The sequence below is a fragment of the Odontesthes bonariensis genome, chromosome 10 (genome assembly GCF_027942865.1).
Source record: "Odontesthes bonariensis isolate fOdoBon6 chromosome 10, fOdoBon6.hap1, whole genome shotgun sequence".
Classification (NCBI taxonomy): domain Eukaryota; kingdom Metazoa; phylum Chordata; class Actinopteri; order Atheriniformes; family Atherinopsidae; genus Odontesthes; species Odontesthes bonariensis.
Window position 1 is genome coordinate 29,508,932 of NC_134515.1, and position 25,632 is coordinate 29,534,563.

The 25,632-nt window shown below is 41.5% G+C and overlaps 2 protein-coding genes across 3 annotated transcripts; both read left to right on the top strand.

Annotated features, from left to right (window-relative positions):
- Positions 1-400: 400 nt before the first annotated feature.
- On the top strand, positions 401-12,171 carry tfcp2 (transcription factor CP2). 2 transcript variants are annotated; one of them, XM_075475202.1, is made up of 16 exons: positions 401-723; positions 1,077-1,272; positions 3,121-3,272; positions 5,491-5,567; positions 5,681-5,786; positions 6,029-6,135; positions 6,959-7,111; positions 7,247-7,357; positions 7,792-7,880; positions 8,049-8,097; positions 8,651-8,744; positions 9,120-9,210; positions 9,353-9,459; positions 10,460-10,602; positions 10,727-10,778; positions 10,879-12,171. In XM_075475202.1, the coding sequence occupies exons 2-16, from the start codon at positions 1,151-1,153 to the stop codon at positions 10,914-10,916; spliced, it is 1,491 nt and encodes a 496-aa protein (XP_075331317.1). In that variant the 5' UTR covers positions 401-723; positions 1,077-1,150; the 3' UTR covers positions 10,917-12,171. The 2 variants fall into 2 exon arrangements, with proteins under 2 accessions (XP_075331317.1, XP_075331318.1); XM_075475203.1 differs by lacking the exons at positions 10,460-10,602; positions 10,727-10,778; positions 10,879-12,171 and having other exon boundaries at positions 9,120-9,179; positions 9,353-9,453.
- Positions 12,172-12,476: 305 nt separating this feature from the next.
- Positions 12,477-25,315, top strand: csrnp2 (cysteine-serine-rich nuclear protein 2). The gene is made up of 5 exons (XM_075475204.1): positions 12,477-13,253; positions 14,695-14,867; positions 14,995-15,257; positions 17,088-17,384; positions 22,116-25,315. Exons 2-5 carry the CDS (start codon positions 14,708-14,710, stop codon positions 23,070-23,072), a joined length of 1,677 nt encoding a protein of 558 aa, XP_075331319.1. The 5' UTR covers positions 12,477-13,253; positions 14,695-14,707; the 3' UTR covers positions 23,073-25,315.
- Positions 25,316-25,632: the final 317 nt, after the last annotated feature.

The following is a 25,632-nucleotide window of genomic DNA, read 5'->3' on the forward strand; positions in this document are numbered from 1 at the left end:
CTGAAGGCTCTTACAAAGGAGTTATTTTCTGTTATTCATGATCCGACTTCTACAATGTTATATCTTCTGAAACGTGTTTAAAATGTATTATTTCTGGGTGTTGAAGCCGATTTAAGATGAATCACAAAATATCTTACATGAACCAAATAATTTATGGAGTTTTCTAACTTTCCATTTGTCAAACAAAAAGTTTGAACCGTGCGTAATCAAATTTCTGTTTAAGAAATCCTTGTAAATTTCAAGATTTAATTCATCGTTGTATTATTATCATTATTATTGCTGATAATAATGATAATATTTTTTCTTATAGTGCCTGGCCCATAGCAGTAATTCAGCAATGGGTGGCGATACTGAGCACTAACGATCTTTTGCACTATCTGTGCAATCGCGAAGAAGAGATCAAACAGGAAATTACGGCGGCTCCTTTTCCTGACGAGGCTAGATAAACAAACAAAAGCAATACGCTATTTTTCAAATAATTAGAAGTATGGCATAATTTTACGCAATTTTACATATAAGTATGGTTAAGATCCGAAAACTGGAGAGGTGAACACCAAAGACCAAATTTAAAGAAAAGGTTAGCATTCTGCTAGTTACGTGAAGCGGCAGGCAGGCTACGTAGCTAAACTGTTAGCTCGACATGTTTATTTTAGTGCCTGGGCGAAGACACGATGGCATGAAACTGTTGCGGTGTTAGCGAATACCCACAGTTAACATCTTAAGGTAAGATTTATATCAATCACTAAAGTAAGCTATTGCTCCAGAAACGTAAAAACTGTTAAAAATGAAAAAATGTTTAGATATTTTTAACCTCAAAATTGTTGTATTTCACCAGCCCATCAATGGACGGTGCCAAAAACGTGACTACCGTTATAGTTAAGAACCCCAATCGATCAGATTGGTAACTTGTTTCTGACAACTTCCCTGCCTTGTTATTTGACTATAATAACTCGTTTCTGTCAGTGTGTTCGTCTATACCACCAAATGAGGCTTTAAGTTGACGGTTTTTGCGTTGTAGCCACACTCTGTGATAACCCTCTAATTTTCTTTTTCACTTTGTTCTCTGCATTTTCAAGGTTGTAACAAACAGGTAAAACTCACCTTGAGTTTTAACCGGAACTGCCCTTCATAAAGTCTACACATCGTCACCATGGCGTGGGCTCTGAAATTGCCCCTCACGGATGAGGTGATTGAGTCCGGACTGGTCCAGGACTTTGATGCCAGTCTCTCCGGCATAGGACAGGAGCTTGGTGCTGGGGCGTACAGTATGAGGTATGGTATGAGTTTTTGGCGGGTTAGGCCCTCTGTCTTCAGTGTACTGTTGGATTGAATGCTACTAGTACAGTACAGCGTTTCAAATTGACTAATATTTATTTGTGTTGTGTGAAGGAGGTCACTGTTGATTTAAACTTTGATATTACTGTTACTTCAAAGTGATGCCCGTTTCAGTTGTCACTTTCACTTAAATGAAGTTGGTTCACTTGCTTGATGCCTGATGACTTTGCTTGTAGTTGTTGTTTTTTTATCTGCTAGTACTTTCAGACATTTGTTTTCTGAAATTCATCTCAAGGTTTGTTTGTTTTTGTCAGTCAGTTACTTGTTGGGCATTTGAATAGTATTAGCCAAATTTGAAAGATGTTTTTGTTTGTTTGGTGTTTCGCATTTTTCAATAGCTAGGCTTTGTTTCAGCAGTACAATCTCTTCACATTTTGAATTTGCATGAGGGTATGTGTTGTCCCTCCCTGTGAGATGGCAGAGGTGCATATGAATCAGCACTTGCAGATACAGATAAAAAAAAAAAGAAGATGGAGATTGGTCCTATAACAAGAGGCTTTTTGGTTTATTCCCACACCGTGCATCTAATCCCTTAATCCATTTATGTAAATATTGTGAACAGTTTCACATTTTGTCATTTGGTCATGCTTATTTGAGCGTTTAAAGGACGCTCCGTTTCACTTTTTTATGATGGAAAATGCTTTGAAGTGCATCTCAGCTTTGGGTGACTAAAGCACTTTGCTGTGTTGGAGGAGGATCCGCCTCCTTTTGTGTTCCCCTTTGACAAATTGGAGGCTCTGAGAAGTGCCTGGTTGTTGCAGAAATGTCTGTGTTGAGAGGAGCAACAACACATTGACTGGATACCTCGGTATTTAGTAGTGCTGCTCCCATTATACTTAATGAGCCGCACAGCTTGAGAACATCAGAACCCGCTATTCAGCCTAAAGTTTTATCTGGCGATGGTTAACACTGTTGGACTATTTGATTTTGCATCCGTTTTTATCACAACGTTTAAAGTATGGAATCGAAACAGTTGCATATTAGGATTATCTGTATGTTTGTTTTATTCTAACCCTTGGCAAAAATTATGAAAGCATCACACTTGGAGGATGTACATTAAGGTTTTTTTTAAGAATTTTGTTTAAATGAAAAAACAAAAGATTAAAAAAACAGACATGACATAGAGCAGCCTTAATTTCTATTTGAAATAATCCTCCCTATTTGCTTTTTGCTTCTTTTGTTGTGCATTTTCAATTTTTAAGGCATTTTTCTTTGAGTTTTTGGTCACATTCTCCTTGTGGACCTGTATGTTTCCCTTTTACAACCTTCCCATTTTTTGCTCAAAATCTTTAGACCTGGCTGACTAGGAACAAGAAAGATCTTAAGGCTTTCCTATTGGGGTCATGTTTGCTCCCAATCAGCCGGGTTCTGCAGCTTATTAAACTCTTCAAGCGTGCTTTTTTAAACTGCAGATTCATTTGCGTATTCAGACTTGTTTAAGAACATAGTGAGTCCATGTTTTGTATTTTTCTCCCCTCTAGTTGATCTGAAAAACAAAAAAGTAAAAAATTACAATTTTGTTTAAAAGTTTTTGAGGTTTGTTTTACCAAGCCGGAATGTTCAGCGATTGAATACAACTCTTCTGTATCATATCTGTATCATCTGTGTTTGGTTTATTTTTATCTTTTTTACAAAATAAAGAAGCAAAAGAAACATCCCCCAAGTGTGGTTTTTCCCTGATTTTTGCCAGGGGTTGTAGAGGGAAAGAGTGAATATGTCTCAGAGAGTGACGAACAATTGTTGGCAACTTACTGACAATGTTTTTCTTATGGCTCTGTTCTCCAGCGATGTACTTGCCCTCCCCATCTTCAAACAGGAGGAATCCAACCTGCCTCCCGACAACGAAAACAAGATCCTTCCTTTTCAGTATGTTCTGTGTGCAGCTACCTCGCCAGCCATTAAACTGCATGACGAAACACTCACCTACCTCAACCAAGGTCAGTGTCAGGACTGACGGCACCGTGCACTTTTCAACTTTGTGTAAAGGAACTGAAATCAGAAAATCCAAAGATGTTCATCGCAGGTCATCATCAGTGGTGGAAAAAGTGGCGATGTGAGGCCAGTCAAAACATGTTCAACTGAACTGAGCTGTAAATGCATTTAGTGAGGTCGACACCTTCAGATGAAGTTTTCCTGGTTTCAAGCAAAGGGTACAGCTTATGTAAACAGCTCCCCCCCCCCCCCCCGGGTCAGTACGAGGTCTGGGTGCAGATAAGTTGTGGGAGTGAAAACAATAACTTCCTGTGCTCTTTTGAAGGCCTGTCGATATCAAGGGAGCAGACCAACAAATGGTCTTGTAAATAACAATGTGCTAGTAATGAAATCTCTGGCTGCAGACCACCCAGCACGAGCATACAGCGGGCTGTGGCGAGTAAGAGATTTAGAATAAATGCTGAACCTCGGGGCTCCATTGTAGGGGCGGTCCATGCATATATGCTTTCTGTGGTCATACAAGTTATGTTGACTGGTACTGAAAGCTTATAGCTGCTGACTAACATAATTATGGGGTTTAGGCGCTGAAGAGTTGGAGAAAGAAAATTACATTTGAAACCGTTTAATCGAGACAATTGATGAATGGAACGGGAAAAGAACCAACCCCTGGGGCTTTATCTTGGAGGCCAGAAGTGATAACTTCTGCCCGCTTACGCTGAGATGTACTTCTGTTTCTTCTGAGCTCTGCTCTGATTAGTCTTTTCTGCAGTCTCGCTTGTTCAGCAGTATCAAAAGCTTTCAGTATGTCCATAAAAAGAACTGCACAGTACTGCATGTTGTTTTGGAGAATCGGTAAAATCCTCTACGACTCCTTAGGCAGCTGTAGTTGTGCCCATTTCCCTGGAACCAAATTCAACCTCAGATGAAATGCTGGTAAACAAATGCTCATTCACGTGTTTACCCATGTGAGATTCCAAAGCCATAACCAGAAGATGAGAAATGAACGGCTATAACTTCTAAGTAAGGTTCCATTTTATCCAGACCTGTAAATTTGATAGTAAATATTAAAACTGGGATTAAAGGGAAGATCCTCAGCTTTAATTTGAGGGTATTTGCATTTAAATTAGAAGTAGAACAAATTTCATGCACAGGCCATAATGTTTCTTTGTTATTTCTTTAAGAATAAAGCAGGATAAATTCTGAGACTTTGGGACTCCGGGAGCTGTGATCTTAATTCGCACCACGCAGCCAGAGGAGCTCTTGACATATTTGTTCAATTTAAGTTGAACATCTGTATTACAGAAATAAAACAAACCCATCACAGGAACATAAGGTGTGGCCAAATCAATTTATTTGGAAAGGAAAAAAAGAACAGACCATTGAGTTTGAACCTTTTGGTCAATCCTCAGTATTTTTATTATGTCAAACCATTCCACATTATAAACTTATTTAAAAAAAAATAAAAAATCTCAAACAAACAGAGGAGTTGAAACTAACATCTGTCTGTACCAGACTATCAGGAAGTAGAAGCTTTGCAGAAAGCTTAGATGGGACCCATGATCATCATCATCTGTGAAAACACGTGGAGGCAGCGTTTCCTCTGACTGTGTGTCACTGCTGTTCCATGACGATCTAACAGAAGCCGCCTGACGAATTCTGAAAGCTGGCTGAATGGAGCTTCGCTGTACAGAGGGTCAGTGACCCAAAACGTACAGTGAAATCGAAGCAAAAAAAAAAAAAACTAAGGCAGAAGGATTAACGAGCAGCATGTGAAGTGAAGGCCAAGTAAAACATCACAAAGGAGGAAACGTGTATCTTTGGGCTTTTGCTCTTTACCTGAGTGTTGAGTCTACGGACAGTCGTTGCTTGGAAAGGATTTCCAACAGTTTATTTTTGTTTATTTAAATGTTCTTTTTAAAGGATTTCCCGTCCATTTTAGTCATGTGAAGAGTTAAATGATGAAAACGGTGTCACTGTCTTAACATTTTGTGAAATGATTGCTCGTGATCGTTTGCAATGATTTGCTTTATACTCATGCTATTGATGGATGTCATTGTAGATGTTTTGTGACTCGCGTCATGGACAGATGTAAATGTGATAACTATGACTACGGAGTATATTACAGAGCTTTAAATGTTTTTGTTTTTGGCAGCCTTGTAAGAATTGTGATCGTTTGTATATTTTTCTATACATAGTTAAAAGATCTAAATTTTCTTACTGCAGGGCAGTCCTATGAAATCAGAATGCTTGACAATCGGAAAATTGGGGAACTTCCTGAAATCACTGGTAAAATGGTGAAGGTAGGAATTTAGTTCAGCAAGCCTGTGTCTGCTAGAGTAAATAAGTACAAAAAGCATTTACATGTCACTTAAAGAAAAAAAATCATGTGAAACTGAGTTTCTCCTAATTGCAGAGTATTATTCGGGTGGTGTTTCACGACCGGCGGCTGCAGTACACAGAGCACCAGCAGCTGGAGGGCTGGCGCTGGAACAGGCCCGGGGATCGCATCCTCGACTTGGGTGAGCACTGAACCGACATGGTTGTTCTTCTTTGGGTTGTGTTTGACTTGGGTATGGAAATCATGTTGCCGAGTAGCCCCTTGTGCATATTAACCATCGAGTAATTTTAGGGATAAAGATCAATTTGTGATATTTGCTGTTAACCTGAATGTAAAGAAATGGCAGTGGTTGTTTCATGGAAAAGGTGGTGTGCATTTAAACTTCCCTTTGATAAGAGCTTGTTTTGCATTGATCCATTGCAGATATCCCCATGTCAGTGGGCATAATCGACCCCAGGGCTAACCCCACTCAGCTTAACACTGTGGAGTTCCTTTGGGACCCCTCAAAGAGAACCTCTGTTTTTATCCAGGTAGCATGACTGTCAACACTTCTGTGTTCCAAGCACATTTTGTTATGTCTCCTTCTCTGTAGTGTTGATTTATTTCTGTTTATTAAAGTGAGAGAACTTATCTGAAGCAGTGTAGAGCACTCTGGCATTATGGAGACAGGGTACAATTAAGATCCTGGCCACACTGGAGGGGAACAGAATTAATCCCTCTACTAGTCTGCTACTAAAAAAGCAAGATGAGCTGAACTGAAAACTGACCCTTGAAGGAGATAAATGTGGATACGGGCAACAAGCTGTGAGACATGAGCTGAAGATTCAGAAAACTGCAGACATTAATGTCTATTCAGCAAGTTTAAAAAAAAAAAAAAAAAACCTGCTTTATGGTACAACTTAGATTATAAAGAAATGGGCAACACTAGAATACAGAGAAAAACTATAAGTTCTCACTGAATAAATTAGAAAGCCATACAATGATGTTATGTTCGCTAACATTTGACTAACAAGCTTTTAACAGCTATCTTAACCCATCATCATTTTGATTATTAACTGCACCTCAGTTTCTCGTGTTTTGAGCAAGTTGCAGAAATTTTGTGATTTAACCCTGTGTGTCATTTTGTCGGACCATCTCCTTTGGTTTTCATAGTGGGTTACGCTGTGCTCTGTCTCTATAGCATTAAGCCTGTTAATATTTCATGTACTCACATACTCTCGTAACGATAAGTAATGTCTGTCTGCAATTGCAGTGCAGCAGTTTTGTGAAGACCTGTTGATTAAGTGGTGTCACGGACCTAATTTGTCATCGTTCTCATGTAGATTTAAGTTTCATGCTCTCTATCATTTTTAGGTTCACTGCATAAGCACAGAGTTCACCATGCGCAAGCACGGGGGAGAGAAAGGCGTCCCTTTCCGCATCCAGATAGATACGTTTAAAGAGAATGAGAATGGAGAGTACACAGAGCATCTCCACTCTGCCTCCTGCCAGTTCAAAGTCTTTAAGGTAAGAGGAGTGATGGAAAGAGAGCAGAAGTGGGGAAAAAAAAATCCATTAATGCTCTGTAACGCAAACATTAATTTTTTTTATTGGTGGTGATGGTGTTCATGACCATCATTTCCTCCATGTGACCTGTTCCAGCCCAAAGGTGCAGACAGGAAACAGAAGACGGACCGGGAGAAGATGGAGAAGAGGGCGCCGCAGGAAAAGGAAAAGTACCAGCCCTCCTACGAAACTACAATCCTGACAGAGGTAAGCATGGTGCAAAGGTGTTGATGGTGTGAATCTGTGTGAACAAAATTAAACGGATTTACTGGGGTGCAAATTATTAAGCTTTTACCTCCAAACGGGTCATGGAAAAAAGTAAAAGCAACTGTGTAATCTGCATCATTAGTTTAAGTCCCACTTAAAGCTACCACACATGATTCTTATCTGTATTGATGAACCTTTTCTTGTTTCTTGTCCAAAAGCATCCTATTTGATTGTAATCACAATTTCACATCAGTCCAGTTGATGTACCCAAGTTGCTTGTTTTTTGTCCAATAGTCCAAAGCCAAAAGATGTTCAATAGTCTACACAGTACTACAGGAAAAACCAAGGACGCTCAAGTCTTAAAACGTGTGAAAAGAAACGTATTTGTGATGTAATTTGGATGCCACAGTAACAGATGTGTTGGTCTGTTGCAGTGCTCTCCTTGGCCTGAGGTCACATATGTCAACAACTCTCCATCTCCTGGCTTCAATAGCACACAAAGTAGCTTTCCAGTCGCTGAGGGGTATGAGTGTTTCACATTTTCCCGTTGAATAATGCCGCTTGGTTTGGATATAGAATCAAATCCACTCAGGCCTGCTTGAATTCTGCAGCACATGCTGCTTTGGTGTCTTTCTAACATTGATTTCTGACTCGCCCGGGTCCTGACACGACTCGTTTTTCTTCCTTCTAGAAATGGATCACCAAACCACCTGCCTGAGCCTGTTGTTCAGGTCGCAGATGTAAGTTTGTGTTCATTTTGTGGATTTATTTTCTTGCCTGCTTGCCCGCTGCCTCACAGATTCGCTGCATGTTAAAAACACAACAGGAAAACCTCTGCCTAGCTGTGAATTCACCAACGACACACAATAATCTGCCTAACCTGCCTGAAGGAGTGATTTAAACTATTGGGAATGATAAAAATTGTAGCACTCTGGACATTAAAAGAAAATCCAACTGAATGGCGGGGGATTTCATGTTGTACACTGATATGTTTTGTTTTTATATATATATATATATATATATATATATATATATGCTTCATGCGCACCAGTTGACAAATGATTCGTAGATTTGATTATTATTTTCCTAAGCCTCCTCACAGAATGTTTATTATTCGTTATTATTCCTTTGTTATTTCAAACCGTGGACAGATGTGATGGGTTTTCGCCGACTAATGCCGCTAGTTTCACATAAAACTGTTTTTTAAAGCTAAGTTTTTCCGCACGGATGTGTCAAATCGTGTTGCGTTGAGTTGTTTGTCTCACTCTTTCTTTCTCACAAATTCTTTCTCAGAATTTGTTAGCCACAGCAACACCACAGGACGCACAGCAGTGGCTTCACAGAAACCGCTTCTCGCCCTTCTGTCGTCTCTTCACCAATTTCTCAGGTAAAAATAAAAGAACTGTTATCCCTGCAGCACCTGTTTAGTTTAACGTAGTATCAACTTGTGACGATCGTATGACAGCTTGTTTGCAGCCTTTGCTGAGTTAACTGATACTGTGTCTGCTTCGGTATTGGGGAGAGATCTAACAAAGTGAGCAGAGGTAGAGAAAACATTAGATATTAGATGACACAAGACAGGAAAATTTATATCAGTATGATGGCCCGGCATGACACAAAGTAACCACTCTTTTAAACTGTTCCCACTCTCTGGCTGGACACTGAAATGTGTGCTGGGAAATATTAAAGCAATCGACTTAATTTTAATGTGGATCAAAGCTTTTATTTGGCTAAACGTGTCAGCTTTGTGTTTTTGTACCAGGGGCAGACCTGCTGAAGCTGACCAGGGAGGACGTTATTCAGATCTGTGGGCCAGCTGATGGTATAAGACTTTTCAATGCACTAAAGGGACGGTGGGTCACTGTCAATTCAGTCAGATTTCTCAACATGTCATTCACTTCATAATATCCAAAAGGGAATATGTATGGGTTTGAGAATCGGCTTTTTTTTTTTATTTTTTAAACAAATGCTGGTCTTTTCTCTGTGTGGACGCAGGGTGGTTCGTCCAAGGCTGACCATCTACGTTTGCCAGGAGTCTCAGCACGCGCGGGAGCAGCAACCAAAACATGAAAACGGAGATGCGGCTGCTAGCACTTTCTATGGTCTGTACATGTTCGTGCAGGTTTATTTTTGCATAGTGCATAAATGAATTCCCATTTAAAAAATAAATAAATAAATAAATAAGAAAATAATAATTATGGCAGCAACCCTGCTCTCTGTTTAATTGGAGGGAAAGAAAATGTGTTGCACTGTCATGTCTGAACCTAAATCAGTTTATTTCTGACATTTAAACGAGATTTAAACGAAAGGAGCTTTTTGAGCTCTTGTGCTAAGAGGATGGTTCAAAACTGTTCTGAAAGCCAGGATCCCACGTAAACACCATCAAGCACCAAACGCTGATAGATTTTATGCTTAGTGAGGAGCATCTTGGAAACCTACGTGCCACATTGGCGGCAGATTTTTGCACCGAAATAAAAATGGATTTTAGAGTTTGTTGTGTTTGAATGTCATTTACAGGAAGGCTGCTTCAGTTCTCTGTCTGTGTCTGATATTCTACTCTAATCTTCCCCACTCAGCCTCTGATTGGCCCATTTTACTCTGGCTTCTTGTTTAAGATAATTTGAAATCTATTCAAAGTAATTATTATACAGCTATTATCTCAATTAGATGAATGTAAATATGAAATAGTTGCACAATGTGTTATTTTGGTGATATATGATTTTCAAATGAATTAATTAGCCGGTAAATTAAGTGTAGTTTTTGTAGAATTTTCTTCAGCCAACCAGTGACCTTTGCTTATGAGTCAAAAAGTTAATTTTGGACACTGCTGAGGATTAATTCCCGGAATCCTCTTTTCAGAGTTAGGTTGTTAAGGAACCAGCTGAGACTCTTTTAAGTCACTCTATCACGCATTGAAATAGACCTCCCCACACACAAAACCCTGTAAACCTGAACTGTTCCTGTTCGATAACCTCCTGCAGTAAATAGATATCTATTTATCTCTTCGTGCTCTGGGCAAGGAAGCGAAAAAGTGAATTCCTCAAAATCTTGGGCATCTACCCTGACCCCTGACGCTTTGATTCCACCTGCTTTTTCCTGCAGTCTATCACGCCATTTACTTGGAGGAGCTCACTGCTGTTGAGCTGACCGAGAAGCTCGCTCAGCTCTTCAACATCTCCCCCAGACAGATACATCAGATCTTCAAACAGGGTCCCACTGGCATCCATGTGATGGTTAGCGATGAGGTAAGCTAATCCCTTTGCTGCGAATTTCCAAAACGTTGAGCTTTGAAATCACAGCCACATACGACGTTAGGCATATGCTAGTGTTGCCTCCTCCCGCCTTAAATAATTATTGTTGTCCTAACAGATGATCCAGAATTTCCAAGATGAAGTATGTTTTGTTTTGGACACAATGAAAGGTGATTTATTGGTTTCTGTATTATCATTTCAAGTTTATTAAATCCAGTCTTTGTTTTTTTTTTCATTCTTGACATAAAACATATTTTCTTTTCTCTCTAGATGACACAAGCGACGGCTACCACATCATCTTAAAGTGAATACCGGGCCAGAGAATAGCCCAAGCCTTTCTCTCTTATTTAGACCCGCTGTTGTCAGCCCCTCTAGAGCTTCATACTTCTTGCGGTTTTTGTAATTTATGGAGACGCCCCAAGAAACCGCTTCGTGGCAGCTAGGAGGAACCTGTGACTGAAGCACCTGGCCCTCTCCTCACTATACCTTACCGTCTTGACTTTTAAGGAAGTGACTCTGCTACCACAGTGAAGTAACAGTCTCCTTTCCCTGCCGTTGTCTCCCATAAATGGTTTCGTTTTCCTCTGTTGCTTCTGTCTCGAGAAATGATTAGTGGCTCCGTAGCTGCTGTTCTTGTTCGTCAGCTGAGCATCTGGTGTGCCAAAGCTCTGTCTTCTGAACCAGTCGTATGCTGTCTCAATGAAAAAACAAACAACAAAAACTAAGAGAGAGGAAAAAAGTTATACTGACAGCACTCAGCTTTTACTCTGCAATTCAGCTTGATTTCTTGTCTGTATGTTAGGTTGCCTTACAGGTCAAAGCCAGTCTGCAGGAAACCTAGCATAGCTAACATGGTCATAGAATTGCATAAAAGACCCACAAGAGGCATCTAAACCAACACCCAGGACTATAAGGGAAACTGGAATCTAGCTGTCTTTCAGAACACTTGAGATTCCTTTGAAAGATGTGTGTGCTACTTATGACAAAAATGTTTTTTTCTGAACACCCAACCACTGTCAGAACTTTACAGTTTGTGTAGACGGCAAACGTTATTTTTCTGAATGCATCTGGAAAGATGTCTGTGTTGTTAATGATCACTGTGGCATCACCAGCAAGCTGTCTTCACGTGCTTCTTAAACCTGTCGGCTTATTTAAGCACACCAGCATTTCTTTTTCTTTCTTTTTGTTTTCTGTTGCGGCCATTTTTCAACAATTTATTTTTAGGTATGTTAAAAGGTAAAAGGTTTTAAAGGTATTCTCGTAAAGGATCATGTTTGGCAGTATTTTAAAAACCTCTTTTTAACACGCATCTCTTCGTAGTTGTCCCTGGATGGTAACACCTCCAAATGTTAATAAATGTAAGGGGTTGCTGAGCACACCACGGCTGCATGTGAAGATGTATGAGTAGGTTATGTTCAGCTCTTTTGTACGGGAAATCGATTGCTTGATATTTTAGATATCAGCCTTTGCCCCACCTCATCAGAATTATAAAAATGATTACATATGTGCTGACTGCCATCTCCTGTCTGTCCTTATGATCTTAATAAAGACATTTTTAAAATATGTTTCCCCCCACCTTTAAATTTAGCCATTTACTTTTTACATTTTAGGCTAAAAGTACCCACGCTTCACAAAAACGGTCACAAATGGTTTTATTGGTGTTATTTAGTAGCCTTAACATCTGTCCGTTTGTTGTGGAATAGGAAGCCATTCATTTTGTTGCCATGGAAACTGTTTAACAGGACTTGGTGATCATGTCATACTGTAAATCAGATTAATCTTGGGTTTATGTTGAAAGCTTTACCCGTATCTGCATCTGCTTCTGCACAGTATGCATAAAGAACCTGAGTTACCTTAAAACACTTCATTTCCCAGCATGCCTGGACGTGGGGCACGCTTGTGATGTCACAATAAGTATATATACGGCTCCAGGGGAAAAAATTCTTCCTCCATTGTTACATTGTAACAAACGGGGCAGGGGCGAACGGGGGAGAGAACGCGTCTTCTCGTTAGAGATTTTGCCTAAAATTTGACACTTAACGCAACGGTTCAAACTGCGTTTTTAAATCGAGAAGACAAGCGAAGTGAACCCAGCTGACCTAATCCGCCCTGCGAGGGGGAAAGAAAAGAAAAAAGGATAAACGAGCTCAAATGTCAGCGAATTTTTCCGTTACAATCATTTTAAGGCTTACATCTGGAAGACAACACACTCGGCTGTGTTCACTGTTCATGCTGCACCGAAAATCTCTGGAAATAAACCGCAGCTCACCGTTTGACGCCCCTCTTTCTTTCTTTCTATCGTCTGTCCTTTAAATAGAGAGGTATGCAACATTTAAAGAAAACCCGCCGCTCTCACAGGCAGCTCGCGACCTCTTCGTGATCCTTCAGTCTGCAGAACAATGAGCTTGGAACCCAAGTAGGTTAACATTAGCGAGTGTTTTCACGTTGACAATCAAGCAAGAATCCAGCGACATCACTTTGGGTCACCATTGCTCCACGGCGGCACTCCGGCTGCTCGGTTCAGGGATATCGGTTTTGGCACAATAAGCTTCCCACAGGGCGTTAAAAGATTGATGTGCAGCTCCAATTGGAAAGAGAAACGACCTCCGAGTCGGTTGGATTAAGGGTCCCTGTTTCTGCCCCAGGTAAGGAGGGTTTAGTGTGTCGTTATCTGGGCGGTTTTGCCTTTGTGTGTCTGTGTGTGGAAAAATGGGGAGAACTGGTTGAATGGAGACAGGGCGACTTAGCGAGCCTTCAGACAGATAACCAACCAACCCCCCCAACACAGTCTGGCCATCATGTGCACAGTTGAATAAACACGCCATCCACACTGCATGTCCCTGACACTAAATGTGCCACGAAGCCCTGATTAGCTGGGAACCTACAGTAGCCTGTCACAGTCAAACTAAGTCCATTCTCACAATGGAACATGCACGTCTGTTGAGTTGGTTCCTTTTTTTAATGGAGTCCTGTTTATATCCGGTTATACAGAAAGCATCTGTGCAGAAGCTTTAAGACTCCCAGTGCTTCTCTGCCTCTTCAGGTGTGTCGGATTAGGTGAGATTCTCAGTTCCAGTGAGCACCCTTTTGTCTTTTTCAGTGATTTTTTTTATTTTTATTATTTTTTTTTACATTTTATTTATTTATTTATTTATTTTTTGCACTGCAACGTTACAATCCCACACAGTTCCAGCACCATAAGCATCAAACCATTAATGAGTTCATGCTCATGGCTATTCTTTGAGAAAACGTTGAGACCTTAGATCAGCTGACTGCTGTTCCTTTCACTCTACTTAGATATTACACTATCACTCACTCCATCATTTATCTACTGCGCCCATGAACAAACTAATATTTTAGAAATGTTGCATGCTAATACGGCACCTGAATGGATGATTGCTCAGAGGTGGCTGCTCCATTTAGGACAGTAGCATGTTGTATGTTAACTGGCCCATATTTACATCTACGATTACCTTATAGGACCTAGCAATAAAATTCAAGGTATGGTTTTGTACTCCGATAATACCTTTTTAAAAATGTAATCATGATTGTCTATTAATTTGTGGGCTATAGAGCATAATGTAGTAATGCACTGTAATATAAGACATATAAACTTAGCTCGTTGACCTTGACTGATCCCGGGGGTGTGATTGATTCAACCTTGTGTTGTCTTAAGCGAAGTCGTGGGGCCAAAGGGATCATTTTCTTCAAGGATGTTCACATAAAACCACGCTTGCCTAGTTGCCATGGTTACAATTTTGAGACTTGATCATTTCAGAAAAGGGTTCCATGTGAGATGGGAGGCAGGCAGACAAAATGATGGGGCTGGAATACAGATGAAAGGGAGACAGGATGCACAGATGTCCCCCTTTTGTTCCTGTGGGGGGGCTGAGAACTGACCCCAGACAGGAACACTTTGAAATGAATGACCCAGCTGTCATGAAACAAAATCATTTTTTCTCTGAAATAAGGAACAAATATTGCAGTGTCACCCACATGATTCATTCAGTCTCATTACACCTCCTCACATTCACTGATGCAGAGTGTGTTTGATGAGGCTCGTCCTGTGCTGCGCTGTGCCCTCAGACACCACGTTTCCATGGAGGCAGGCTCGTCACTAAGCCTCAAACGAAGATATGAAGAGGTGGACAACAGCTCTCCATTCTCTACACCTAAGGACTCAGACGATGACATCTCCAGCAGTGACAGCGCTGACAGCTGTGACAGCCTCAACCCTCCCTCCAGCACCACTTTTACCCGTAAGGAACAGCGCAATACAGGCTACACACCCACTCAAAACCAAACCGTTCATTAACGCAAACTGTTTGATGACTCGCGTGTAACGCTGCATGCCAAATCTGCCTTCCCTCTTCCCCGCCACATCAGCAACCTCCATCCTCAGACAGCATAAGCCGTCGCCGGGAGGGAAACGGGTGCGTTTCGATCTGGTGACGGTGTATTACTTTCCCCGGCGGCAGGGCTTCACCAGCGTGCCCAGCCAAGGGGGCAGCTCCCTGGGCATGGCCCGCCACCACTCCTCCATCAGACACTACACACTGGGCGAGTTTGCCCGTGAACAGGAAACTAGTCACAGGCACACTTTGCGGCAGCACCTGCGGCAGGAGAAGCTCAAGGCACGGAAGATGAAGGTCAGTTTATACGTTTTATCTGAGAGTGACTGAACAATATCATCTTGACTGCCATTTATTTGAAAAATGACATCTGATAGAAGGTTATGGAGCCGTGACTGATCAACGAGGGAGTCCTTTAGCACATTTTAGAGCAGAAAAACATGGAACGTGGATTTCCAAGGTTTTACATTAGTTTCACACATAATTAAATGTAATTTTCTTAAATAAAAAATAAAACAAAAATACTGAAGCAGTCTGTGAAAAACTAAGTACATCCCACGATTCGGTGGCTTTTAGAACCACTTTTAGCTGCAAAAACATGAAGTAATTGTTTTCTCCAGCATGTTATCAGTCTCCCATAACAATTTTGACCCACTCCTCTTTCCTGCTTCAGTTCACTGAGGGTTGCAGGCATTCATTTATGCACAGCTCTCTTAAGGTCCCACCACAGCATTTCAGTTGGGTTGAGGTCTGGACTCACACTGCAACACCTTGATTCTTTTCTTTTGCAAGACGTTCTGTTGCAGAAATGCTTCTGTCTTTGGGATCATTGTCCTGTTGTATGAGCAAACTGCACCCGGTCTGTATCTGTCAGACAGATGGCCTCACATATGACTTTTGAAAACTTTGGCATACAGAGGAGGTCACGTTGTACTGCAGGATTCTCATGGCTGCTAAGAAGCCTCGATCAGCCCTTCCTTTACTGTGCTTTACAAACTGTATGAGGTGTTGGTACTGGTATGCTGGGTTTAGTTTTCTCCAAACATGGTGCTGTGCATCATGACCAAACATTTCCACTTTGGCCTCGTCTGCCCGAACAATATTGTTCCAGAAGTCTTGCGGTGTGTTCAGATGCGACTTTGCACACCTATAAAGTCCGAGGTGTAGCTTTTAGGTGCTGTTTCTCTGAGTATCGCACATATTTTCTGACCCTGGGATGAACTGGCTGGGACTCCTGTGAAGATTGAAAACTGTCTTGAATGTTTTCAACTTGCAAATACTCTTTCTCGTGTGGAAGGATGGATTCCAGATTGTTTGGAAATGACCTTGTAAACCTTCCCATGTTGACAGGCAGCAACAACTGCTTCTCAAAGATTGCTGATGTCTTTCCTCCTTGGCTTGGTGTTAACTTCGCACCTGCAAACTGCCAAAACTTCTGCTTTTATGGAGGTGCTTATACCTGTTGATGAGTGTGTTTGGCTTTTTTCACACACTAAACGTACTATATGGCTTTATTTGTTCAAGTTCTTGCCAAAGAGTCAAAACCCCTTTAAGCTACCCAGCTGGTTTAATTTGATAATCGAGACCAATGGGAGAAAATTATCGTATTTTAAACAACGTGACACGGATTAGGAAAAAAAAAAAAAAAAGATGGACAGTATAAATGCAGGTTTTATGTAGTGGAAGGTTTTTCTTCATTTGACCTCTTTATTTGCGTCGCTGCCACTCAGATTCATCTTGTGACCCTGTGAAGGCAGGCTGGGAACCACTGGGCTGAATTACTGAAATAGAAAGCATAGATAAACACATGTGACATACAGTACATACATGTACAGTCTCAGGTATACGAGCTGATTTTCTGCATTTACACTTTCAAAATGAAGATTCTGTACTTTGACACAAGTGGCTTTACTTGTAATAAAAATACATTTGCAGTATTTCAGTGAATGGCCAGAGTACTTCCTCCACCGCTGCACATGTAAAAGTCCCAGTGGAAAATGTGAAACCGTCTGCAAACTAAGCCGTTTTTGCCTGATAGGTCTTAAGGATGCTTATCTTGAGCTTAAAACAGTTAATGCGTGTCTTCTTTTCCAAAGCTCACTGCTGTTTACAAACTGTCATCCACAGCTGACAAGGAACGGCACCGTGGAGTGCGCTCAGGCGGACCTGCTCACGCTGGATGACGTATCGGATGAGGACCTCGACGTGGACGCCGTCGAGGTTGACGACTGTTTCTTCCTTCAGCCACTGCCCACAAAGCGCCGTCGAGCCCTCCTGCGAGCCTCCGGCATCGCTCGCATTGACGCGCGAGAGAAAGCCGAGCTCCGAGCCATCCGCCTCTCCCGGGAGGAATGCGGCTGTGATTGCCGTCTGTACTGTGATCCTCGCCACTGCGGCTGCAGCCAGGCTGGTATTAAGTGCCAGGTAAGACTCGCCGGCTGGTGCACGTGCAGACAGAAGAGAGACACTGCAGAGCCCAGAGAGCCCGTCTTCAAGATGTGCCCCCTGTTCCCCATACTTTCATTCACATTTTTATTAGCCATCACATAAGTATGAGTTCTTTCCATGCAGTAATCTTTTTCACAGAAGACATTTTGACATATTGGAGGTGGCAAATATGAATAAATGAACGAGGACAACCTTCCATTTTGTTGCTTCAGGCTATGTACACACGTAGCCGGGTATTTTTAAAACCGAATGTTTCCCCCCCTCCGTTTATAAAATAATCAGTATCCACATTACCTCGTTTTCGAAAAAAACTCCTTCCACACATAACCGAACATCTGCGTTTTCACCTGTCTTGACAACCCAAATGCTGTTTTGCGCAATCTGCCCTCGTCAGCTAAATAATAAAGTGTGCACGCAACGTTTTTGAGCACACTGACAGGTGATCGCATGACAGTGGACTGCCCCTCGATATGAGGACGTAATAATTCCGACAGCGAGAGGACTGAGGACCGGGACATGCGAAATTGTCACGCCATTCCTCTGGGAGTACGACTTGGGCGTGTAAAATCAAGGCAGTAAACAGCGCCTGCACAATAATAACCACCACAGTTCTCAAGGCATCCATGCTTCTTCAGTAAACAAAGGTCGCACTTTAGACTTTAACGCAGATTTGTTGTTGTTTTGGCGCATATTGTGACGTTCGAAAACGCAAAACTCCGGTTATCTCTGTCTACACGCAGCTGCATAAACGGAGTTTTCAAAAATCTTCACTTTGCCCGGAGTTTTTAAAAACATTCGTTTACGATGCGTTTTTATGCGTTTTCATGTGGATGACAGGTCCAAATGTAGAAAAATATATTCGTTTTAGCAGATACCCGGCTACGTGTGGATGGGGCCTCAGTTTCAGGGTGCTGGTTCACTGCCACACTGCTGGGGCTGTAACAGATCAGTTGATATATCACCTTGAACGCCTGTGTTCTTCCAACTTTTACCGATCAGAAGAAGGGGCTGTTCAGCAGATTCACGACTTTTTATTTAAAAGATGTGATTTAACTTTTAAAACCACAGTTTTTAAGTAGAAATAAAAACTTTGAGATGACTGTTATTCTTTGGAAAAAAAAAAAATGAAAGCATGCCATAAAATATATTACAATGATCCAAGAGTCTTTGCTGAAGTTTCCAGTACAGGGACCAGGGCCGACCAGGGGGGCCTAAGCAAGTTGCCGTTTGGGGGCCCCTAGTTTGTCAAACTACAATGAAGAGATTCCTAACCATTTAGATGGAACACTAAGATCTATTACACTTTATGAGCAAAACAGGCTAGAGTTTAAATTAAACATCTTAAGTTGAACCACTCAGGCAAGTTAAACTAATAAGAATATATAATACAAAGAAAACAATAAATAAAAGATTTTGAGTTTTTTTTAAATATTAAACTGTAATGTACTGCGTCCCTTTAAAGATTGTACCCAATTACAAAGTAGATAGTTACTTTATTGATCCCGAAGGAAATTCAAGCATCCAGTAGCAAGACATGAAGCAATAAAAAATGTTTATACAATTATAAACACTTTAAAAACAATCTAAGAATTTAAAAAAACTATTTAAAAAACGGTTTAAAAATCTAAAGTGACCAGTGAAATAAGACCAAAGTGAAATATAAAGTGACCAATGAAATACAGAAGCGCCATCACTTAAAGCTGTTGTACATCCTGATGGCCAGAGGAACAAAAGAGCTTTTGAAGTTGTCACTTTTAAGAAGTTTCTGCATTTATCTACACATTGTACTAGTTAAAGTAATAAAACTAAGAAAAATGATTCACTGCCACAATATTCTAAAATAATCAACAGGATGCCTAATATTTGTATATCACTTATAAAACTAACAGTAGAAGACTTCTAATTAGAGGCCTATAAATAACACACCAAACTTAGTAAATGAATCCTAAGAAATGCCAAAATCGTGTCAAATACCTGAGAGACAACTTCCACTGAGCAATGACAGAGCAGGACAACAACATGCCTCCCTCCCTGCTAGAATCTGAATAAACTGGAGTCAGTCAGTCATTCCCGTGGCAGGACAGACTGTTCATTCACGTGTGACATACTCATCTTATATAAGCAAACTTTCATGAGGCAAACACTGAAGCCGAGTTTATAACGAACAAATCCCAGCCAGCTACATAACATTTATCCGAGGCTAGCTCGCAGGACAAATAAACACAAAAAACGTCCCACCTCCAGCTATCCAGCCCACATCACCCTACACATGCCTTACCTTTGTCCTCAGGCCGTTTTTCTTCCTCCATTTTTCCGCACCACTAATATAACTTCTTTATGATGCCATTACGGCGTTTGTCTTGTTAACTTTTCTCGCTTTTTAGGGGAATGATGGGTAGATGTCAATCATTCCCGTCACACCTGTTGGCGACCTGCTACGCCACTCAACGTGTGACAGTGCTGTACTTTAGACAAACTCTACACACGGTCGCCAGCATTCGTAGATTTTGTTCGTAACTCCAAACTTTTCGTCAAATCCAATCGCTAACCAAGCCTAGGTTGCTGACGTTAGCTAGCAGCAATATCACTGAACGTTAGGTTAGCAAAACAATTACACCAAAAACACAAACTTACCAGCAAGGGATGCACGAGCGTCATCTCTCCGTTTTCTTTTCTTTCTTTTGTCAGCGCCAGAATCATGTGGTCTTTTACTTGACATTCTAAATCTTCTTCTCTGTTAACGGCATACGGTAACTCGGAAAACATCAGGTAGGAGGATGCTCCACCACCTCCGATGCGGTAACTTTGAAGACTACCATTCAGGAACCATTGTACCATTTCAGGAAGGGGGGGGGGGTATAGATAAGGTAAACACATCTAATTTGCCCGAATCGAGCACACAATTAAGAAAAACAACGCTGGGCCTGTTCATGACTAATTTATATAATAATAACTATCATGACATTTTTTTAACAACCTTAATTTTGGGGCCCCCCGCCAGGTACTTGGGGCCCTACGCGCTCTGCGTACTCTGCGTATGCGGAGCGGCGGGCCTGATAGGGACTGAGGAAGTCTCTTCTGGGCGAGACCAATTTAAAGAATCTTTTTACGCATGTGCAAAGCTGTCATGGCAGATCGTGTCTTTGTGTTGCAGTTAGTTAGCAATGCAGAAGGTGCATTTTTTTTTCATTTTAGGAATATTGAATATTATTTCAAAAGCATTTCCGTACAGTACCGGGGACGCAGGCGGCATTCTACCTTTTATCCCGATGCATGGGTAGAGAGAGTCTCACACCAAAGTAGCTTACAGACTGAAATGCATCTGCCCTTTATGGATCAATGCTGCGAAAGCAAAATGAATAAATCAATGGACTGAGGAACTGAATCAGACATTCTATTTTTACACCCCATTTCTATTTTGAGATAAAAATCTAATCAACTAAAATACAGAAACCACAGAGGTTTATAAACAGGGTATATGTGCAAGATATATACTTGACAGATATTGATAAATAGTGGATATTAAAGGAGACATAATCTGCCCTTTTTAACCAGTTGAGAGAATATTTTGAGATATCAGTGGAATGTTTGTGTCATGCTTTGGTCAAAATAGCGCAGGATTAGAGTACTACAGCACTCTTCTCAACCCTTTCTTTGCAGCTCTGTTCACAGCAACCCTGGGCTTCAAAGTTGCTCCATTTCTCTGTGTTTTGTTCAAGTTTGTAGAGGCTAACGTTAAGAACTGTCGCGTATGTGGCCTAGTTTTCACTCAAGTCTATTTTAGTAATGGTGGAGATGCAGATGGTGCGTTCAGCGGCAAATGGAAAATTGGGATTGTCGTCTTCCCACTTTGAAAGAAATACAGCAAGCCCGTTAGGAGTCAGATTTCCTCTTCTGGGTATAAAACATTAGACAAAGACCCGGTGGAGAATTATTACCTCATTTCTGTCGCAAGTTAAATTAAGTATTTAACTGCTGATAAGAATGTTCTATTGTTAGCTAAGCAAGTTTTTAATTCTCACTTCTGACACAGCATATGCGACATGAATTGAAGTCGTGGCTGGATAATTCTGCTTTGAGCTGAGTGTGTGATGTCACAGTAGCCTGAAAATCTGAATGAAAGCTTTCAAGCTGGTCACTACAGACCAGACCAGTGCTTCATTCATGCTCTGAAGCACAGAAAACATTTTTTGTTTCTTAATAATGTCCCCTTTATAAATGTTTGACCTTTTTGTGAATATGTTCCTTTAAGTATCAGTATGCTTAGTGGGAATCATCAGATTTATAGTATCTTAGTTTGAAAATAAACAGTATTTATCATTTAAAACTATATCTATGAGCATATTTGCTTGAGCTGCCTAAAATTAGTGTTCAACTTTTTTTCTTTCTTGGCTCTGGTGGCCTTCATTCGACAGGAAACAGGGCAGAGAGACAGGGAGAGAGGGGGGGGGGGGGGGGGGGGGGGGGTAGACAAGCAGTAAAGCACCACAGGCCGGAATCAAACCCACCCACTCATCTCACTGAGCTAAACGGCAGGCCTAGTGTTTCAACTTTTGAAAGCTCTTTTTCCTATGTTTCTTGGATTTCTCAGCCTGACTTGCCCAGATTCCAGATAACCTCTTGGTTGCCATAAACTTTGAAGTGTTCACAGTCTACTGTTAAAATAAACGACAATGAAACTCAAATGGCCTCTGCTTTATTCTCCAGGTGGATCGAATGTCTTTCCCGTGCGGCTGCTCCAGGGACGGCTGCGGCAACATCGCAGGCCGCATCGAGTTCAACCCACTGCGTGTCAGAACTCACTACCTGCACACCATCATGAAGCTTGACTTGGAGAAAAGGAGGATGCTGATACAAGGACCAGGGGACCAGTATGCTGAATCCGACCCAATGTCTTCTCCTTCCTCCGTTTGCCCCACGTCCCCGACCCTATCCTCCATGGCTGGCCTGGACTCTGAGCTGGAGGAGAGCGAGGTGCAGTCGGTTGAAGAGGCTCAGGATCTCCTGGCGGAGCAAGATATACTAGAACGAGAGAACGAAACAGCCGTGCTGCACCTGCAGAGTGCAGAAGAGCAGGAGAGGAGGGAAAGGGAAGAGGCAGAGGGGGAGGCAGTGCAGCAAGAGCTGAGCACGGGTGGTCTCGCAGAGCAGCCTCTCTGCCTCCTGCCCAGTGCCTTGGGAGGGGAGCTACATGAGCAGGCACAGGTGCCAGGTGTGGATCAAGTCCTCCTGCAGGGGCCTTTCCCTACAGGGGCCACGGTGTTGTGCATCTCTGAAAACCAGGAGGAGAGCCCCTCTGATCTCCTCAAAGACTCCACCTCTCTGCTCTACTATCAGCTCAACCCCATAGAGCCCGGAGCCTTTGAGACACTGCCCAAAGCCAAGCGAGATGAACAGGAGGAGGAGCGCTCGGATGCAGCAGGACCGGAGCCTGGAGAGAAGAAACAAGAGGGAGAAGAGGAGCCGAAGGATGATAAGCATGAAGACAACACGAGCGGACAGAGTGTGGGGGAATCTTTGACCAGCGTGGTTCTGTGCTATGAGGACTGTGCAGCTATAGTGGAGGAGAGGCCTTTAAGTCCTCAGAAAAACATCCCAGAAGAGAAGTACCAAGGGGAATCCTGCTCAGAGAAAGAAGTCAATCCACTGCCTCCAGAAGTTTAGCATCAGCTTCTCTGCAGATATTTTGCACAATAGCTTCATCTAAGATGAGAAAATGACATATTTCACGTTTATTACTGCTATCATCACGAAATACTACAGGTTGCAATCTCTTCGAGTGACTGTCACTGAATTATGTGCAGAATTAGCTTACGTAATACAATACACAAAGGAGAGGAGGAGAGGTGCTGAAAGCACAGACACATCACTCCCCAGAATATGAAAGAAAGCATCATAGGTAACTGTTGGGGGTGGTGAATGAGGCCTTAATGGAAAAACATAAAAACACTTGTCGATGTGGAGTACAGTAAGTAGTGCTTTGTTCATTTCCGACGCAGCAAACTTAAAACAGTGTGTGAATGCTGACATAAGCCTTTTGTTTGGTGATGTATTAAGCTATCAGCACTAAACACAAATTATTTTGCAGCCCGCACGACGCTGGTGTATTTAGATACTCGCTGGCTCACTTTTTATTACAGCAGACCTGTGCTGTAGTCAAGCCAAATGAAGGCCTCTGATAGTATCCTCTAAATATAGACCTAATAATCCTGGAAATACTTGTTTTTGTGTACTGTATATGCATTTGCAATGTCCAAGAGAGCTGCTTTATTTGACCTGTATGCACATCGTGAACTGAACGCAGCAGGTATTGTGGCTCTGCTGCATTGAGACATGAGGGTAAACCAACGCAAAGCAGCAGATTAGCACTGACCTTAATTGTTGCTCTCACACAGCCTGGACTGCTTCTACAGGAGCAGTGGATTTGTCAAACAAAACAAACAGGATACTTCTAGCTGCAATGCCGATGACATTATTTCTTTTGAGCAACGTGTCTTCGGTGCATTAGATGCAGACGGTTTTTCAAGTCGATGTCTTTGCGGTCTGTTCCTCTGGAATGAAAAGAAATGTTATTCCTTTTGTACTGCTACATTGTAACTCCGTGCAGTCAGTCGTGGCGCGTCATCGCGAAATGCCAGGATGGAGCTTCCTACTCCTTTTTAAAGGCATTGTTGTCGAGGGAAGAGCTGATTCCAAATCAAGCCAAATTTCACATGGAGAAAATAGCGTTAAAAGATTGAAAAGAAAGCTGCAGCCCGTGCTGTTTAAAAAACAAAAAAAAACAAACAAAAAAACAAACAAAAGAAAAACACACATATCAATGTGATGTTGGTAACTTATCGATCAGATTTACAGCAACCTGATTTTGTTTGTATGGACTGTGTGTGTGTGTGTGTGTTTATATTTACTCCACATGTGTATATCAACGTTAGAGAGAGAGGTCCGTTCCCATCTGTGTGCATGCACATCTGTATGTACTGTATTAGCCTGGGTGTGTGTGTGTGTGGGGGGGTATTAGTGAGGAAACATACTTTAAACGTGAAAGGTGCTGATGTTACAGATCTACGGTTTACAGGCCTATTCTCCTGCCATCATGAGAAATGATTTCATGGAAATGTTCCTGATGACTGATAGAAGAAAGAAGAAGAGCCTCTTGTAGGAACGCAATAGCTGCCGCACAGCGAAATCATAAATGTGGGGATTAGCGAGTGAGTTGTTTTGTGATCCGAGTATGTAAACACAGTCGTATAACATTTCTGGTCTTAAATTGTCCTTTTAAAGCTCTGTCTGATTAATACCGACCTGCGTAAGTGAGCCGACACTTCTTACACAATGTCAGTCCTTTGTTTCGTTGGCGAAAAATTGCGGCTGTAGCTTTTGGTAAAGGCTCGCCTAACACAGGATGTGCTGCTGTGTACGAGCTGTCTGATGTATTTCTTTGCCTTTTGTTATTTTTATTTTTTTTTAATCGTCTTAATTATAATCCTGCTAAATAGCTGCAACGAAGCAGTGGTTTCAAACCTAACTGAATGATGCTTTCATCCATCAGCTCTGAACAAAGCCGCCTCCTGTAGTTATTATGAGGCTGCAGATTTACTCTGGCTCTTTGTGTTTGTGTGACTTGCCTTGATATAGCACCATCTTTGAAGTGATGATGATTACAAGATGCCTGTTGTCGAGCTTTTGTCCTTGGCTTTCTACTAATAGATTTAGGTTTGGGACCACTGCACTAAATTGACTCTTGTACTCTGTGATTGTGTGTTTCTCTGTGTGAAAGGGGTGTATGATTGTTAAGAAGACTGATAAGCTTAGACTTCATCTAAAAGCTGTGAGAGTTACTCTCATGCTAACTGTTGCCTAAAGTGCATAAAAAAAACGTTTTTTATACAAAAATGAAAACAATAAAATAATCATTGCAAAAAGCAGGTTTTGTCTTATGCGTCTTTATATTTAACTTGCAATCAGCCGGATATTCTCGGAATCTTTTAAAGTGTTTTGGATCAACAGTTCTCTGGGCTTTCTGAAGAATCAAGGGATGAACAAATCTTGTGCCAACACATACAGACAACTTAGCAAAGAACCTAAATTAAATGGTATCTGTAGACACTTTGTCAATAGCAGCCTGACACATCTTCTGCTCCCATTTTTTTTAGATGCATTTACAAAATTTGCCCGAGATAACACAGTTTATCAGCTTAGTTTATCAGAAGGACACAAATGTGGC

Excerpts from the sequence above, each read along its gene's own strand:
- csrnp2 (XM_075475204.1), top strand. The coding sequence starts at position 14,708 with ATGGAGGCAGGCTCGTCACTAAGCCTCAAACGAAGATATGAAGAGGTG. Across the intron at positions 15,258-17,087 it reads TCAAGGCACGGAAGATGAAG|CTGACAAGGAACGGCACCGT; the intron begins GTCAGTTTATAC and ends TGTCATCCACAG. Across the intron at positions 17,385-22,115 it reads AGGCTGGTATTAAGTGCCAG|GTGGATCGAATGTCTTTCCC; the intron begins GTAAGACTCGCC and ends TTTATTCTCCAG.
- tfcp2 (XM_075475202.1), top strand. The coding sequence starts at position 1,151 with ATGGCGTGGGCTCTGAAATTGCCCCTCACGGATGAGGTGATTGAGTCC. Across the intron at positions 6,136-6,958 it reads GAACCTCTGTTTTTATCCAG|GTTCACTGCATAAGCACAGA; the intron begins GTAGCATGACTG and ends TATCATTTTTAG. Across the intron at positions 10,603-10,726 it reads ATGTGATGGTTAGCGATGAG|ATGATCCAGAATTTCCAAGA; the intron begins GTAAGCTAATCC and ends TTGTCCTAACAG.